The 14,960-nt window shown below is 39.1% G+C and overlaps 1 protein-coding gene across 4 annotated transcripts; it reads left to right on the top strand.

Annotated features, from left to right (window-relative positions):
- The first annotated feature begins 1,121 nt into the window (after nt 1-1,121).
- Nucleotides 1,122-14,246, top strand: ppm1f (protein phosphatase, Mg2+/Mn2+ dependent, 1F). 4 transcript variants are annotated; one of them, XM_056377046.1, is made up of 8 exons: nt 1,122-1,223; nt 3,640-3,851; nt 7,869-7,999; nt 8,813-9,015; nt 9,135-9,323; nt 9,766-9,909; nt 10,168-10,261; nt 11,370-14,246. In XM_056377046.1, exons 2-8 carry the CDS (start codon nt 3,688-3,690, stop codon nt 11,759-11,761), a joined length of 1,317 nt encoding a protein of 438 aa, XP_056233021.1. In that variant the 5' UTR covers nt 1,122-1,223; nt 3,640-3,687; the 3' UTR covers nt 11,762-14,246. The 4 variants fall into 4 exon arrangements, with proteins under 4 accessions (XP_056233021.1, XP_056233022.1, XP_056233019.1 ...); XM_056377047.1 differs by having other exon boundaries at nt 1,156-1,223; nt 3,619-3,851; XM_056377044.1 differs by having other exon boundaries at nt 1,218-1,351.
- Nucleotides 14,247-14,960: the final 714 nt, after the last annotated feature.

Here is a 14,960-nt window from a genome sequence, read left to right as displayed (position 1 = left end):
ATCTTCTTAAGACAGGAAGCACATGCCCACACACAGAACAGTACTCTGAAAACAACAAAAGATAAATGAACTAAATAAAAAGGTAAAATGTACTCCTGTTCCTGTATGGAGGATTTATCAAAAAATGTTGGAAAGGAACATCATGCTCTGAGCCACATCATGTATGTAAGATGTTTTCAAGTTTCAGATTTGAGATCATCTCTAACCCAGTAAGAAATGTTGAGGTGTGTATAAAGTGGTGTGCAAGAAACCATTAAAAGCAATGATGGTCCTATTACCTCCTTCCCTCTGGAACATTCCCAAAACTGGACACTAGAAGCTTTCATGGAGATTTCAACAGTTGCAGAACTCGTCCAGGCTGGAACAAACGGGGTTGATCTGTGGGTAAATTTTAGGAATGTTAAGGTCCTTAACGAATTCCTTAATATTGTTTGAATTGTAAAAGTTGCTGGACACATATAGACCAAAGTAAGTATGATTTTCCATTTTCAGGACCAATTTTAGTTTATGCTTTCCTATTTCAGCTTTTAATATGATTATTTCTGCTGATGCTCATCCATATTAGGATTTTAATTGTCACTTTCCATATTCAAATAGCAATTTTTCAATATAAGTAGTATTTTTTGTCAAAAGCTGTATGATAAGTCAATTAATTGAGTAGTTGATCAACAAAAAAATTACCACCAACTATTATGATAGTAGATTAATCGTTTTAGTCATTTCTAAAGGAATAATGGTTCACATTTACTGGTTCCAGATTGTCATATATGATGACTTGATGAATGACGACTTTAAACTGTATATTTTGGGCTTTTGGGGTGATGTCTAAATAAAAGGTAGTTTTCACACAATTTTCTGATATTTCCATGACAAAAAAATTAATCAGGAAAATAATTGGCAGATTGATCATTAATTTCACTCTTTTCATTTACAGCTTATTCATTTTTTTTTTTGTAAGATTTTTTAATGACATAAAATAATATAATCTACCATCTTCTGTCTTCATTTCCAATTTCTATTTGATGTGTTTGAAATGACTCCGAATGAGAATATTGGTGTTGTATTGCCCTTTAAATCTACAGCGGAAGGAAGACGAAAGTGTGATGACGTACAGGAAAGTGGTCCAATAGGGTGTTGCGCACACCCCAGATCTCTCAACACTATTGGTGTACATTGTGGATTTATAACCGTCAGTCTTTTTACCATCAGGTCTACCAGTGCAGGTTTGTGTGTGTATATGTTTATTAATTAATCATCTTTATTATCTTGGGCTCTCCGTGTTTCAACTGTCTGTTTGTAGCTCATGTAGCCGGACCATGCTAAGGACTGTTGTAAAATTGGCTAGCCCCAGGTAAGACGAAGACACGGCCTCCTGCTCATCCGGAATATTATATTTTAAACAAGTCCAGCCAGCAGTGACTCTGGTTTTATATAGTTGACAGTCTGTGTTTCGGTGTAATGTTAATGTTTCAACCGCGGGAATGCGGCTGTGGAAATCACAGAAGATAACGTGAGCCTTTAAGTGCCTTTAAAAACAATATCAGCAAAAATGTTCGACTTTTTTTTACACATTTGGGAAAACAAAATACAAAACAACGCAAAACTGAAAGCTGAATAATGTGAATTTGGTGACTGTCTACAATCACGGCACATGAAAATAATGTGGCAGACTTATTCATATTCATACTTATTATACACTTATTTGAATGGAGCTACACGGCTACAGTTTCTGTCAGAATTAGCTAAACTCTTCTTACGTTTTTATGTTAATTGTTTTTACAAGTTACACAAACACGCTGCCCAACAATCAGTAGCACTGTATCCTTGAAGAAGACAAGGCAACTCCCAGTGAGCGACATCCGGCCGGATGCTTTGTTTTCGCCGTGCCGTGGTGAACCCTCTGCTGGTAAAGTTCTGCACACAGCAGGCACCAGTCACAAAACCCTTTTGTTTTTATTTCATGGAGGATGGAAATACTGCTGCCATTGTGCCGGTGACGACATTGAAAAATAACAGAATACGGAAACCACACAATGAGCGGTCCAATTCAAATTTAATGATGATAAAAATTAAATTGCTGATATGAGACAGAAAGAAAAAGGAATAGTTTAAAATATGAATGTTTTGTGTTTTGGTCTTTAAAACATGTGTCCATGAATTTTTTTTCTCTGAATGCTTATAACTCTCTTGATGTGTTATTTAAGGAAGCCCATTTTAACCCTGAAATGTAAGATATACTGAGTAAAATTTTGACCAACTCCTTCAAACCCCCTTTCAGTTGTATTTCTTAGGGCGCTGTTATGACAGAATTTAACATTACAGTTACAATGATAATGTAACAACATAACAAAAACTGAGCATATTTCCATAATGTCAAACTTTAACTTTTACATGTGGTTTGACATGAGCAGCTCCACTAAAATATGATTATTCTAATCACAACTAACAAAAGATTTTGAATCATGATCAACTCAGAGAATGATGAACAAGACTGCCGGTATGATCACAGACTCATGCGTCATGAAGGACTGAACTGTTCCACCAGAGTGGTTCAGAAAAGGTTCATTTCTTCATGCATCTTGTTAACAGAGCAACATCTACTGGCCAGAATGTAAAACAGACATATACAAACATTTGTATGTCACAGAGTATCAGTTTAATGGAAACTATGATTGTATTTTTTATTCTAAGCAGACATTTACTGTAAATGCAATCAACATATGTCCTTAAAAAATATAGTTAAATTAACTTAATGCATCTATATTTATGTTACAATACTATGCTCATACTTAATTGGGAGAAATAAAATCACAGTGTTGTCAAACTGGAGATGTCTCAGTTTTCCTTGGTGGATCCATTGAAAATACAACCAGTCAAAGTCCATCAGTGTTATGTTAGCTGATCAATGTGGATTACAGCATGCATCTGGTGACTGTCTACAATCACGGTACATGAAAATAATGTGGCACACTTCTACATATTCATACTTATTATACACTTATTTGAATGCAGCTAAACGACTACAGTTTCTGTCAGAATTAGCAAAACTCTTCTTATGTTTTTTTCAAGTTACACCAACACGCTGCTCAACAAACATTTTTTATTCTAAGCAGACAGTCAAAGTCCATCAGTGTTATAAACCAAAAACTGTAAACTTCATCACTTCTCTCTGAGGTCATATATACCGTATATCTATACGTATACACAGTCAGCAGTCATACATACGGGAAGCGAGGCTTCACATGTCATCAGTTACATCGTACATATGAAATAATGCACGCTTCACTGGAAAAGCTCAGCTACACTCCACACACACACTTCAAAGCCTCGGCATTTTGCATGGTATCACTAGTTTTCAGTACTCTGTGCTACGAAAACCTTTTGCCACCAAAAAATGCTAGAAGTTCGATACTCAGCCTTGAGAGTTCCAGGGTCAGGATTACATTAAAGGGTGGGATTTATAATAATAATCTTATAATATTGATTGATTTGAGAGTGTGTCTCAGAAAGGTGTTACCAGCTGAGAATTCAAATGTCCATCAGTGAATTTTATACTGCATTAATTTTTCATCACACTGTCAGTGTTGAAGTTGAAGCCTACTTTCTCTGCCCTTCAAGTCTCCACTTGTGACCTTTTAGACCTGACCCCTGTTCACCTGAGAGTTTACTGCAGCCACAGCCAGTGGGATGGAGGAGGAGGCCAGGTGTTTCCTGCGGAGATTTGTGGAGGAGTTCCCGGCTGCTCTGGAGGAAGGCAGCCCGCTGCCTGTCAGCCCTCTAAGTCGCAGAGTCTCCCTGGAGGAGCTGCATGGAGAGAGCCTGGAGCTGGGCCTGAGGCTGCTGGCTGCCAGGTGAGACTGAGAGCGAGAGCTACACCTTTTGTAGACCTGCAGGATAGAGAAGAGCGACAGCAGCACAAGATTCAATACACACACAGCAAGACTCTAATGCTCTTGTTCCACCTGATTAAGTTATTAATATGTAATATTATAAGATATAATATTACGTTAACTTTACTTACGAATTTTGAAATGTTGCATATATTTTAATGTTATACTCTATCAAATTTCATATTGCCTTTTTCATTATGACATGTTAGTTCTCTGCATAAAGCTACATTGGTAGATGTCTTCTTGACTGCGCTGATTTTTCTGCTATTGATTCAGGTAGTTGTGTTTCTAATTGGCTTTTTACAAGTACATATGTGTATAGTACAACAGCTGAATCATAGATGAAAGGACAGGTTAGTACATGGAGCAATACATACTTGTATTTAAAAAAAATCTTATCAGTGACTTACTGCATGTAGAGATTGTTAGGAAGGTCAGCCTATAAAAATGAAGAGCTCAAGACAAATAGAAGAAACTCACAGAATTAAAATAATCAATAGACTAGCAGTCTCCCTTCTAATATTTTAGGTTTCATCCTTGACACCTGTATGGAGGAAAATATGAGTCGCCTGACAAACACGAAATGAACAAATAGGAATTAAACTTATCGTCTTGTCACTCTCTCCTTGTGCTCTGTTGGGCATTATGAAACAGGCAGCACAATCCTTGAGAAATTGATGAGAAAACGTGTAATGGGATTCAATGTGAAAAGAGGGGCAGATGTCCCTTAATTCTCATGTTATTAATTCTTCAACTGAAAATTGAGTTTTAAATCCATCAGTGCTGCAGCTTCTGAAAGAACTGACAATTATTTTCCAGCAATGACCTTGTCCTTATGAAACCATCTCTCATTGTGTCTGAATAAAGGAGCAACATTTATACGACAGGCACAAAATGTACATCTGAATGACTTTAACAGACAGAGTAGTATAAGAGCCAGTGTTCCACATCTGGAAAGAGCTTTTGAATGTAGAGAAGACTGTGCTATATTTATTAGAAAACTTGTGTCTTTAATTAGTCTTTGCTTTCCCTTTACAGTTCACTACAGTGCAGTTTTTAAATCACAGGCTAAATGGCTGCACACTTAGTAAGGTTTCTCATCATAGAATTTTCAGTACCATAATACCACTGTCTTAGTATTAATGTATCACACACACAAAGCTGGAGAGTACTTGGTGCTTTTTGCGTGTGGCTACATTCCTCACATTCCTGACAGCTCTGCTCTTGCCCTGCTCATTCAGTAAGCATGTGGCAGGGTGGACAAACACAATGTATAAAAGTGAAGCAGCAACACTCGTCATATCCTCTTCCAAAAGTATTACATCATTTGCATTTCCGGAGTTACTGTTTGTTTTTTGTTTTTTTTTAAAGACGATGATGAATAGATAATCTGATTATACTTGATTCATTTTAAATAGAACAAATTTTCTAAATTTTTACACCACTTCACCTCTTAGATTGAGTCAACAAACGAAACATCGACCTGCACCAGTCTAGATTAGGTAGATTTAGGGTGGAACAGTGTATGATTTAGTGGATCAGGGCAGGAAATGATAATATATGCCATCAATGCAATAGCATTGAGCATACTTTCAGCTACAGACTTCATTCAAACTTTTAAAATGTTCACAAGACCTTCAACTAATAGACTTGTCTTCAACTTTTTGATATTTTGTACAGTTTTTGATTTATCACAGTTTTAATTTCATGCTTTTTTGAGTTTATAATGGGTGTGTATTGCGCAGAATTTTCAGGGCTAGAGAGACTGACATCACTGCTAGAGTGGGAGAAGGGATTAAACTGCTCAAAAAAATCCACTTAAACTCGTCCTCCAGGACACAAATTTCACTCTATGCACATCATTATTTCCGGCAACCTAGACAAATTTGTCATCTTCAGACAATGTGACTAACAAAGCACAGAGACTCACAGAACTGCTATCTAACTGCCCCATTCACACAAGGTATTTTTAAAATCTCTGTACAGGTCACATTTTTGGCACCACAGACAAACATTTTATATCCCTGCGTTCAGCAAAGTCTCCTCTTTCAGAAAATCTATACGTTCATGTCATGAATGTCATAACAGGTAGGATATTTTACTGGCTGAGTTCAAAAGGTATATTCCAACTGAATCTCTGTCCCACTCAGTAAAACCTAAGCAGTTAAAATCACCATGGCAACCTCTGAGTGGAGGGAGGGGGCACACAGCTGGATCAAATGACCTGATTAGAGACTTCTCTTATATCTGTGGTGTTTAGCTACAAACCGCTCCAACACTAAATACAGACAATGGTTTACACACATTTCAGCTGTTTTTACTGGAAATATGTTTCAGTCCAGTTTTAATCAGGAAGTGTTCAGCAGTTAATTTAAGTTTGCATTCTAACTAACGCACAAACACACAGACAGGTAGACACACAGACAGGCAGGCAGATAGACACACACTTTTATTAAGGAAACATTCAGCAATTAATTTCAGTTTGTTATTCTGACTGACTCCACATTACATATATTCTACTTGGTGGATTACTTTGGAGCTACTTTTGACACCACAGATGAGTACTTTATGTCACTGCTTCCGGCAGAGTCTCCTTTCTCAGAAAACACAAAGCTTTAGCTGATAGGATTTAAAGTTCTTTGATTAGCTAGCCGGAGGTCGCGGAGTGTGTCTCAGGTCTTGCTCATTCGGAATTAAGCATAGGATCACCATGGCAACATTATTTGTTGTACCTTCTAACACCACGCACACACATACATTGACAGGCACACAAACACCATCTCCACCAATATTAACTGTGTAAGTGTCTCAACCTGGTAATACAAGCAAACAATACACACACGCACATTGACACACACATAACGTTCATACAACTGACTGTGATTGGCTAATAAGACTGATTAAGTCAGGGCATTATTTACTGTTGTCCACATTGTTCTGTTCTAGCAGGAGAAATCACAGCAGCTTTATTGCAGATCAGCTTCTGCTGGGGCATGTACATGTGTGTGTACATGTCTTGCTGTGGTTGTGAGGACAAGTTTAGGTTCGAAACCATCATTGTGAGGTCACTTTGTCCAGTCCTCACAGTTTCAAAGAGCTTTTTGATGGACACCTGCAGTGACTGAGGTCAGAGTTAGGATATTCTTGTGAAAGGGATGTTTTCAGGGAACTTCTTCATATTTTGTACAAACATTCACTAGGACTGAAGGATGAACTTATTAGAAGTTGGTGGTTAAAGGTCACTGTGACCTCAGATGATACATTTTGGCCCTAACTGACAAATTTGTATGCTAATTATAACACAGTTTATTAGGATAATAAGATAAAATGAAGCGATGACATTTTATATCCAAAAGGTAATCCTCACTGTGAGATCATAATGTTCTGTAATGTAATGTAAACACTTCTGGCCATTATTCAACACTAACTCAGGAAGGGGAGATTGTGACCATATTTCCTGCAACTTGGCTGATTGGTGGAGGAAACAACTGTGAGGTGGGAATTCTAGGTTGTTTTCTTATTTGCAATGAAGAGTTTCTATGAATGAACCTTCAAGCTCAGCTAAACTTAGAGTAGGACATAGAATATTAATTAATATTGTGTGCTCTCCTGCTCACTTTGTTCTTCAGAAGCATGGCCTGTCAGGAAGACTTCATGCCCTCTCTGTGGAGACACCATTGTTCTTTCCACTTCCTTTTGCTGTGAGCCTAGTCTTCTCTGCAACAGAGTTGTAATTCTATGAAGGAAATGACAGAGTTGATTAAACAGTTAGATGCGCATTTGCCAGCTGCACTGTAAATGTGCAGCTGCTTAGCCCAGTCATATTTGTGTTTGTAGTGTCTTCTTGTTTCTGTGGATCTGCAAACTCTGGCCGCACAGCTGTGTATCACTTTGCTGCAAAATCTGGTGAGTAAATTTCATCATGCTCAGACCTTGACCAAGTACACAACATGTATTTTTGCTTGTTTGTTGGTTCAGGGGTGCTCCTGCAGTCCTAAGTGCCTTCCTGTGCCAGGCAGCCCTGTCCCAGCTGCTGCAGACCGACCTTTCACCTTTCCACTGCCCAGAGGAGGCTGAGGCCAACCAGGAGGAAGAACAGAGAGTCGTCTGTAAGTGTTTTACTTTATGTTCATTTTGGGGAGGCTGTGATTGTGGTGCTGTTAAATTATAGTGTTATACTGATGGGTGTCTCTAATATTTCTCTCAATGATACAAATTGAAATTGGTTGTTTGTTTCCGCCTGATGAATGTAAATGCAATATCAACTCTCCTTTTAATTCTGTTTTGGTCTCCATGAACTCCTGAGAAAAATATATGTATCTTTAGCAGCTAAAAAGCTCCATAGAGCTGAGAAGAACTGCAGTGTTGAAAAATATCATCTAGTTCCATTGACAATAAACCTAAAACTATGAAAAGTCTGTCATGAATACTGTGTTTTTTCAGTTTCATTCTCTATCCTCAGTGGCAGCCCTTGACCAAAGAAAGTAGTTGTTAGTTCAAGCTATTGGTTAACTAGTCGTTTGTAGTTGTTTCCATATTTGAGGCAGTTTGTCGCTGAAAAGTTTCTGAAAGGCAGGAGTTTGTTGTTGCTGTTCATTGTACTACTTCTCTAGGTCCCATTTATTATTTCATTATAAATATGCCGAGGTAGGCGAACCTGAGATGCTCAGTCACATTACTGTGTAATAACTGCAGACACCATCTGTGTAAACTGACTGAGTGACTGAGTTTGACCAACCCTCCAATCAAATATTGGTCAAGTATGGCTCGTCTCACTAACTAGCATTTGGTTAGGAGGCAACCTTACCGTCCTACAATCCATGTGTTGTACTGTATATATACCAATAGCAAAGAGTAGTTAGGACCAAAAGACTGTGATTTATTCCTTGTTCATTTGTCTTATCTATTTATCCTACCATCAGTGCTTCAGTCAGAAGCAGTCCAGCGTCTCTTCCTCAATAAGCTGATAGACGTAGGGCTGGCATGGCATCAAAACCTGCTCAAGCCCCCCCCCTCCCCTTCCCAGTTACACCACTGCTTTGTTCATGCCATCAAGAACACGAGGAGGAAGATGGAGGACAAACACTTGGCCCTGGCTGAGTTCAACCAGCTCTTCGGAATCCAGGTACAAGACTTCTGTTGTTTGTCACTGGATTTCATGTCTTGTTTTTTGTTTAAAAAGATCAGAAAACCAGAAATAACCAATATAATTAATAAAATCCCTCCCTCTCCACCATGGTCCAGGATGGAGTGGAGCGTGCCTACTATGCTGTGTTTGACGGACATGGAGGAGTGGACGCAGCCACCTACGCTGCCACTCACCTCCACGTTGCTCTGAGTAAAGAGGAAATGCTGCAGAGTGACGCAGCCGCAGCCTTTAAAACGGCCTACAAACGCACAGACGACATGTTCAGAGACAAAGCCAAGCGAGAGGTACTGAAGCAGCACTGGATTCAGCCAACACACACATGAACAGTTACACACACTGGAATAATTACATTGACATTGACATGAGCTGGAAGATTGAATTCCTGTTTAAGTTGTTCAAATGATTTCATGATTTGCCCATTAAACACCTGTGCGATATACATTAGCCCGTGGTTTGCCCAGTTGTTTAATCCTGCGTCCATCCTAGAGGGAACAAACTCTGGCTTCATAGTTATTTCAGTGTCATTCTATTTTAGTGGCCCTGCTGATGTTTGCATGAATTTGACTATTTAAATTTCTTCCTTATGGCTGACCATATTTTCATAATTCCCCTGATCCAGTCATTACCAATCCTAAGTTTCGTTCTCTTTTAATATAAAGACATGTAAGCAGTGTGTGTGCATTGCTGCAGAGAAAGTCAGGCTGATGAATAACTGTCTGTTGTCAGCGTCTGCGGAGTGGCACTACAGGCGTGGCCGTGCTGATCCAGGGTCAAGAGCTGACTGTGGCCTGGCTTGGAGACTCTCAAGCAGTGCTGGTCAGAAAGGGACAAGCTGTGACACTCATGGACCCCCATAAACCAGAGAGAGAAGTAAGGATATCACACACTCACGCAGACAGCCTGCCGGCTTTGTGGCAGGGGGACTGTGATCATGACTTTATGATTAATCAATGAATCAATAATGAAAATCTTTCTAAGTTGCAGCTGTAGAAATCAGTCACTTGGCACATGTGGAATTAAAATCTGCCAACACTGATGCAAGTTAGAATAAATGATGGCACATCTTCAGATATGAATGACTGGTGTGCAGGTGGTCAGGTGCTAAGCTCTGTCTCTTCTGTCTTCCAGGATGAGAAACAAAGAATTGAGGATCTTGGCGGCTGTATCACTTTCATGGGTTGCTGGCGTGTTAATGGCACCTATGCTGTATCTAGAGCTATAGGTAAGTCTCTCACCACCAGACATGATCTGAGAGTTAGTGCTGATAGTGCTTTTTTCTTTTTTTTTTTCTATCTTACTGCTGTTTAACAATGTTGATCATAGCACTCTGAGTGATGGTGTCTGGGATTGTTCTGAGCTGGTGCCGCTCTTGTATCATTGGTAGAAAACTCTGTTTGACTCGCATCAGTTACAGGCACAGCAGCCCCCATCTGTGGCACTGAACGAAACAGCAAATATCCACTCGTGTTGCAGCACCATAACTAACACAACAAGTCACACTAGCAAACATTGGTGATATGAAAATATGTCTATGATAATAAAGTCCTCTAAATACAAGTATATCCATGTTTGCAGTGTGAGACAGCTTTACTGTACAGATTCTTCTATAAATGAATAATCATGCCTCAACTTCTGACTTCACAGCACACAAAGAGCTAACAATGCTAACAGCTAGCTTACAGCTGCAACACATACTACAGCTCATACATTACACATCACACATCGCACATTTGACTCAGACATTTATGGACAGAGCAGATGCAAATATATTAACGCCATGTTGACACTCTTGTTTCTCCAGTAACCAGATTTTTGAACTTTCTAGCAAAAATACCATTTGTTATAAAGTCTCTGAAATCAGATGGAAGTGTCCAGTAATGTGATGCTCAGAAGGACAAGGCTGATTGGGCAAATTAATTTTCCCGGATGGATGGATGGATGGATGGATGGATGGATGGCAACCTAAGGATGACTGAGAAATATGAGAAGTCACACAGCTGAATGTGTAGCTTGTTGTCATCAGACATCTGTAGTTCAACAAACAAGTGATATCTATTAGACACTAACCCTAACCTGAAAACACCACTGACAATACAGCTGTTAACTGAATGTAATGTAGAATAACATGTTATCCACATAATATCACTTCAGCTGAGAAAACCACAAGATGATTCCCGCTGAAACTAGGACACGTGTGTTCACATGTCTGCTGTTAATATAACTATCATTACCAACATTTGACCTGATGTAGTGATTTAGACCTGGACAGTCAACCTGATGAGGAAGTGCTGTATTTAGCTGCAGCTGTTAACCATACATCACATCTCCAGGTGACTTTGACCAGAAGCCCTACGTGTCTGGAGATGCCGACTGCTCAACAACCCAGCTGACTGGAGACGAGGACTATGTTTTACTGGCGTGTGACGGCTTCTTTGACGCAGTCAAGCCTACAATGGTCCCACAACTGGTCTTGGATGCACTCCAGCAGCCTGGTGAGCCCGAAGAAGGAGGAGACACTCCACTGAAACAGTGTGAGGAGAAAATTGGACAGAGAGTCGCTCAACAGTTGGTGAGTTATGCTAAGGCAGCTGGTTCTAGTGATAACATAACAGTGATGCTGGTGTTTCTGCGTCCGCCGGAGAAGCTGCTGTCTCAAGACTCCGCTACAGGAACTGCACAAGCTACTCAGGACTCCATCTCCCAAGATGGTCCACAGCAGTGAAGGAGGAAGTCTGCTGTCCGGACTCCACTTCACCAAGCTACTGCCTGACTCAGTATAGCTTAGCCTTTTTCTGTCCCCGGGTGCTGACGTCCTGCAAACTGATGAAGTTCATTTGACTGAACAAAACACACCAACACGGCAGTGTCATCATACCATGTCACTGCTGGAGTAAAAGAGCACATTAAAGTACATTTGGACCAGATCACTCAAAGCGATCTTATAGATGACGCAGGGCCGTATTAACCTGTTCAGGTGAGGAGGAGCTCACTGTAGCCTGGTCTGAGTCTCCGAACATGCTCCAACAACCCACAAAACAGCCAGCATTTCTACAATGGAATAATACTATTGTTAGAATATCACCTGTGTTGGTTTGTGATCACTTGATCAAACATTGTTAGAGGGTATGCATGGAGGTAACATCAAAATTAATTGAACGTGTGTGTGACTTTTTAAAGGTATTATGCTCTGATCTTAAACTCAGTATTGATTGTTATGTTGTATTAACTGTAAAAATGGTTCTGTGTCTTTGTGGGAGGGGCGTTCTCTGTGCAAAAATATTTTTCCATTCATATCCGTTTTAAAAGAACTACAACTACCACTAACCCTAACCCTACAACAGCAAGTATTCAGTAGTGACTGCACAAATAGGTCCATTTGTTTGTAAGATTTTTCTTTGCTTCCATATTCTCTGTGCCAGAAAGAAAAGCTTGCCTCCTATTGAAATCCATACTGTTATGACAAGTCTGTTACCTTTGTTGGGCTCTGTATTATTATTTGTTGTCAAACCTAAGCTCTCAACCATATGTTCTCTAAGCATGATCAGTATTAAACGCAGAGCTGAGCTTGTACTCTGTGTCTTGCAAGTCATGATTGCAAGGAATGAAAAAAGTCTCACTAACTGCAGTTCTGCAGTGGGATCGGAGTCACACTCTGATCATCACTCTGCTTCATTTAAGTGACTTCTCCCAGGAAACCTTAACTGTGCCTTTACCAGTCAAGACTCAGTGAAAAGCTTTCAAAAGCTCTTCGCTGTGTTCTGCTGCACTGGACAGTTTCACTGTTCCATGAGGGAAGTTGAATTATTTTATAAAACGATTGTCAACTTCAGTGACCCTCATGTCACTCTCTCATGCCAAGCTGACCATTAAAAGTATTCTACACTGTGCACCTTGCAGACTTGGATTAAGTCCGTGAATCTTGCAACTAGCTCTGAGCCTTGACTGTAATGACATACTGTAATGAAAAGCTGTTGATGAGAGGTTTTGAATCTCTGAAAACACTAGTTATGAGTTTGTTGAATCCAAAACAAACTGACGCAGGGATCATGAGGTGACAGTATAGTCATTATTTTTGTATTTTAGGAACATTAGTGCTCAAGCTAACTGCATAAACTTGGCAGGCTGATGCGAGAGGGAATTGATGTTGAACATATTGCTTGATGTACTGGATCACAAACCGTGACAGTATGTCTCACACCTGTTTGTGTTTTTTTAATATTTTACTGTATGGTTCTTTCTCATCTATTACTGTTAACATGAATTGTTAAGATAACGGCTGTAATGATTTTAAAATGTACATTCTGTTTCGCTGCTTTAAATAATGTTATTATGAATAAAAATGAGTGTGGACAGAAAATGTTGAGATGTTTAAAGCAATATATTATTATATTAGTATAATATTAGTTTGTGCTGCAGATTGGAGCACAATTTTGAAATACTCTGTAGATACAACAAGCTAAAGACAAAATAAATCACATGTAAAAAGATCTTAATGTCTTAGTCAAAGAGGCAGACATGTTTGATGTCTGGAAGAATCTCCATGCATTAGAGAAGGACTACTCATTACTCAGCGCCGATTATTGTCGACGTTAACAAGAACGTGTGCTGTGTGTGTTCACTATTGATCGTATAACCTTTATTTAAACATGGAGGCTATTGAGAGCAAGCCCTCTTTTACAAGAACGCCCTGATTACAGAACAAAGAGATATAAAAGCGTAGATATAAAAACAAGCAGGTGAGGGCGTACAATGACATCGCAGAAACCTAGGCCTCGATTTAGACAGGCAGCAGTTACATTGCACAAGACTTATACTCACATTTGTATTTACTGTTCTCTCAATGCAGGAAGAACTTGATGAAGTCGTGGATACATGAAATTCACCCAAAACAGACCAAGTTAAGAGAGGAAATACTGCAAAAATATTTCAATAGAAAGGAAGAAGAAGAATAATCACAGTTACTATCAGACTTTCAGTGGAAGTGTTTCAGGTTTCATATTATTCCTTACTGCACCGTTAAATGACTCAGATGTTATTGGTAAAAATTCAGAGCCCCATTCTCAGGATGCCCATGTATTGCAGGGTGCGTTTCACTTGTGTAAATTGTCAACACACTTCTTTCACAATTGTTTTTAATGCTTGATGACTGACTTTCTCGTTCTTGTGTCCAATATGAATATGAATGACTATAAAATGGTTTGTAACATTCTCAGAGTTTGTATTTCTGGATTTCTGGATCCGTATGGATAGGGAGTTTGGACTTCAATATTAGATCATCATTCAACTGAGCACCTGAATACAAAAATGGTGGAAGAAGTAACATGTTATTAATATTAACAGTTTACATAAAATAACCACTTTTTCCTCTTAATACTAATCATAAGGTGGTTAAATCTCATAAACAGATGCTGGTCTGTGAAGAGCACATAACCAGAACGGCTCGACTTTTTAGACTAACAACATGTTAAAAGTAACATTTAACATTTTTTACAGTCAGAGACTTTACAAGAGATCTCAACTCAAGTGATGCTCATGAGATAAAAGTGGTCACTGCATGAACAAAATCTTCATAATGCATAATACAACTTCATTTTGATGGTAAAAAAAAATATGTTTACCCTTAGATAGTCTCAGATAGCCTCTTTATCATAACATATCTTCTACATGAGTGACCTAATGTAAAAGATCCTGAACACTTCAGGTAACATTGGCTATTAAACTAGAGCCCTGTACTATGAAGCAAGTTCAATATGCCCAGGATAATGTAAGTTATGAATGTAACTATGGTCTAAATAGAATAATAGCCTCCGTTTCGCCTAATTTTGAGACCATATGTAAACAAAGTCATGCCTATGACCCGGAAGCTGAACTTCCCACGCTATAAAAGTGGGGCTAACTTCCGGCTCGTCCTCTTTCCTTGA

This window comes from Seriola aureovittata, chromosome 5 (assembly GCF_021018895.1).
Source record: "Seriola aureovittata isolate HTS-2021-v1 ecotype China chromosome 5, ASM2101889v1, whole genome shotgun sequence".
Classification (NCBI taxonomy): domain Eukaryota; kingdom Metazoa; phylum Chordata; class Actinopteri; order Carangiformes; family Carangidae; genus Seriola; species Seriola aureovittata.
The sequence above is the reverse complement of the archived record's forward strand: the minus strand, read 5'-3'. Positions and strand labels throughout refer to the sequence as shown.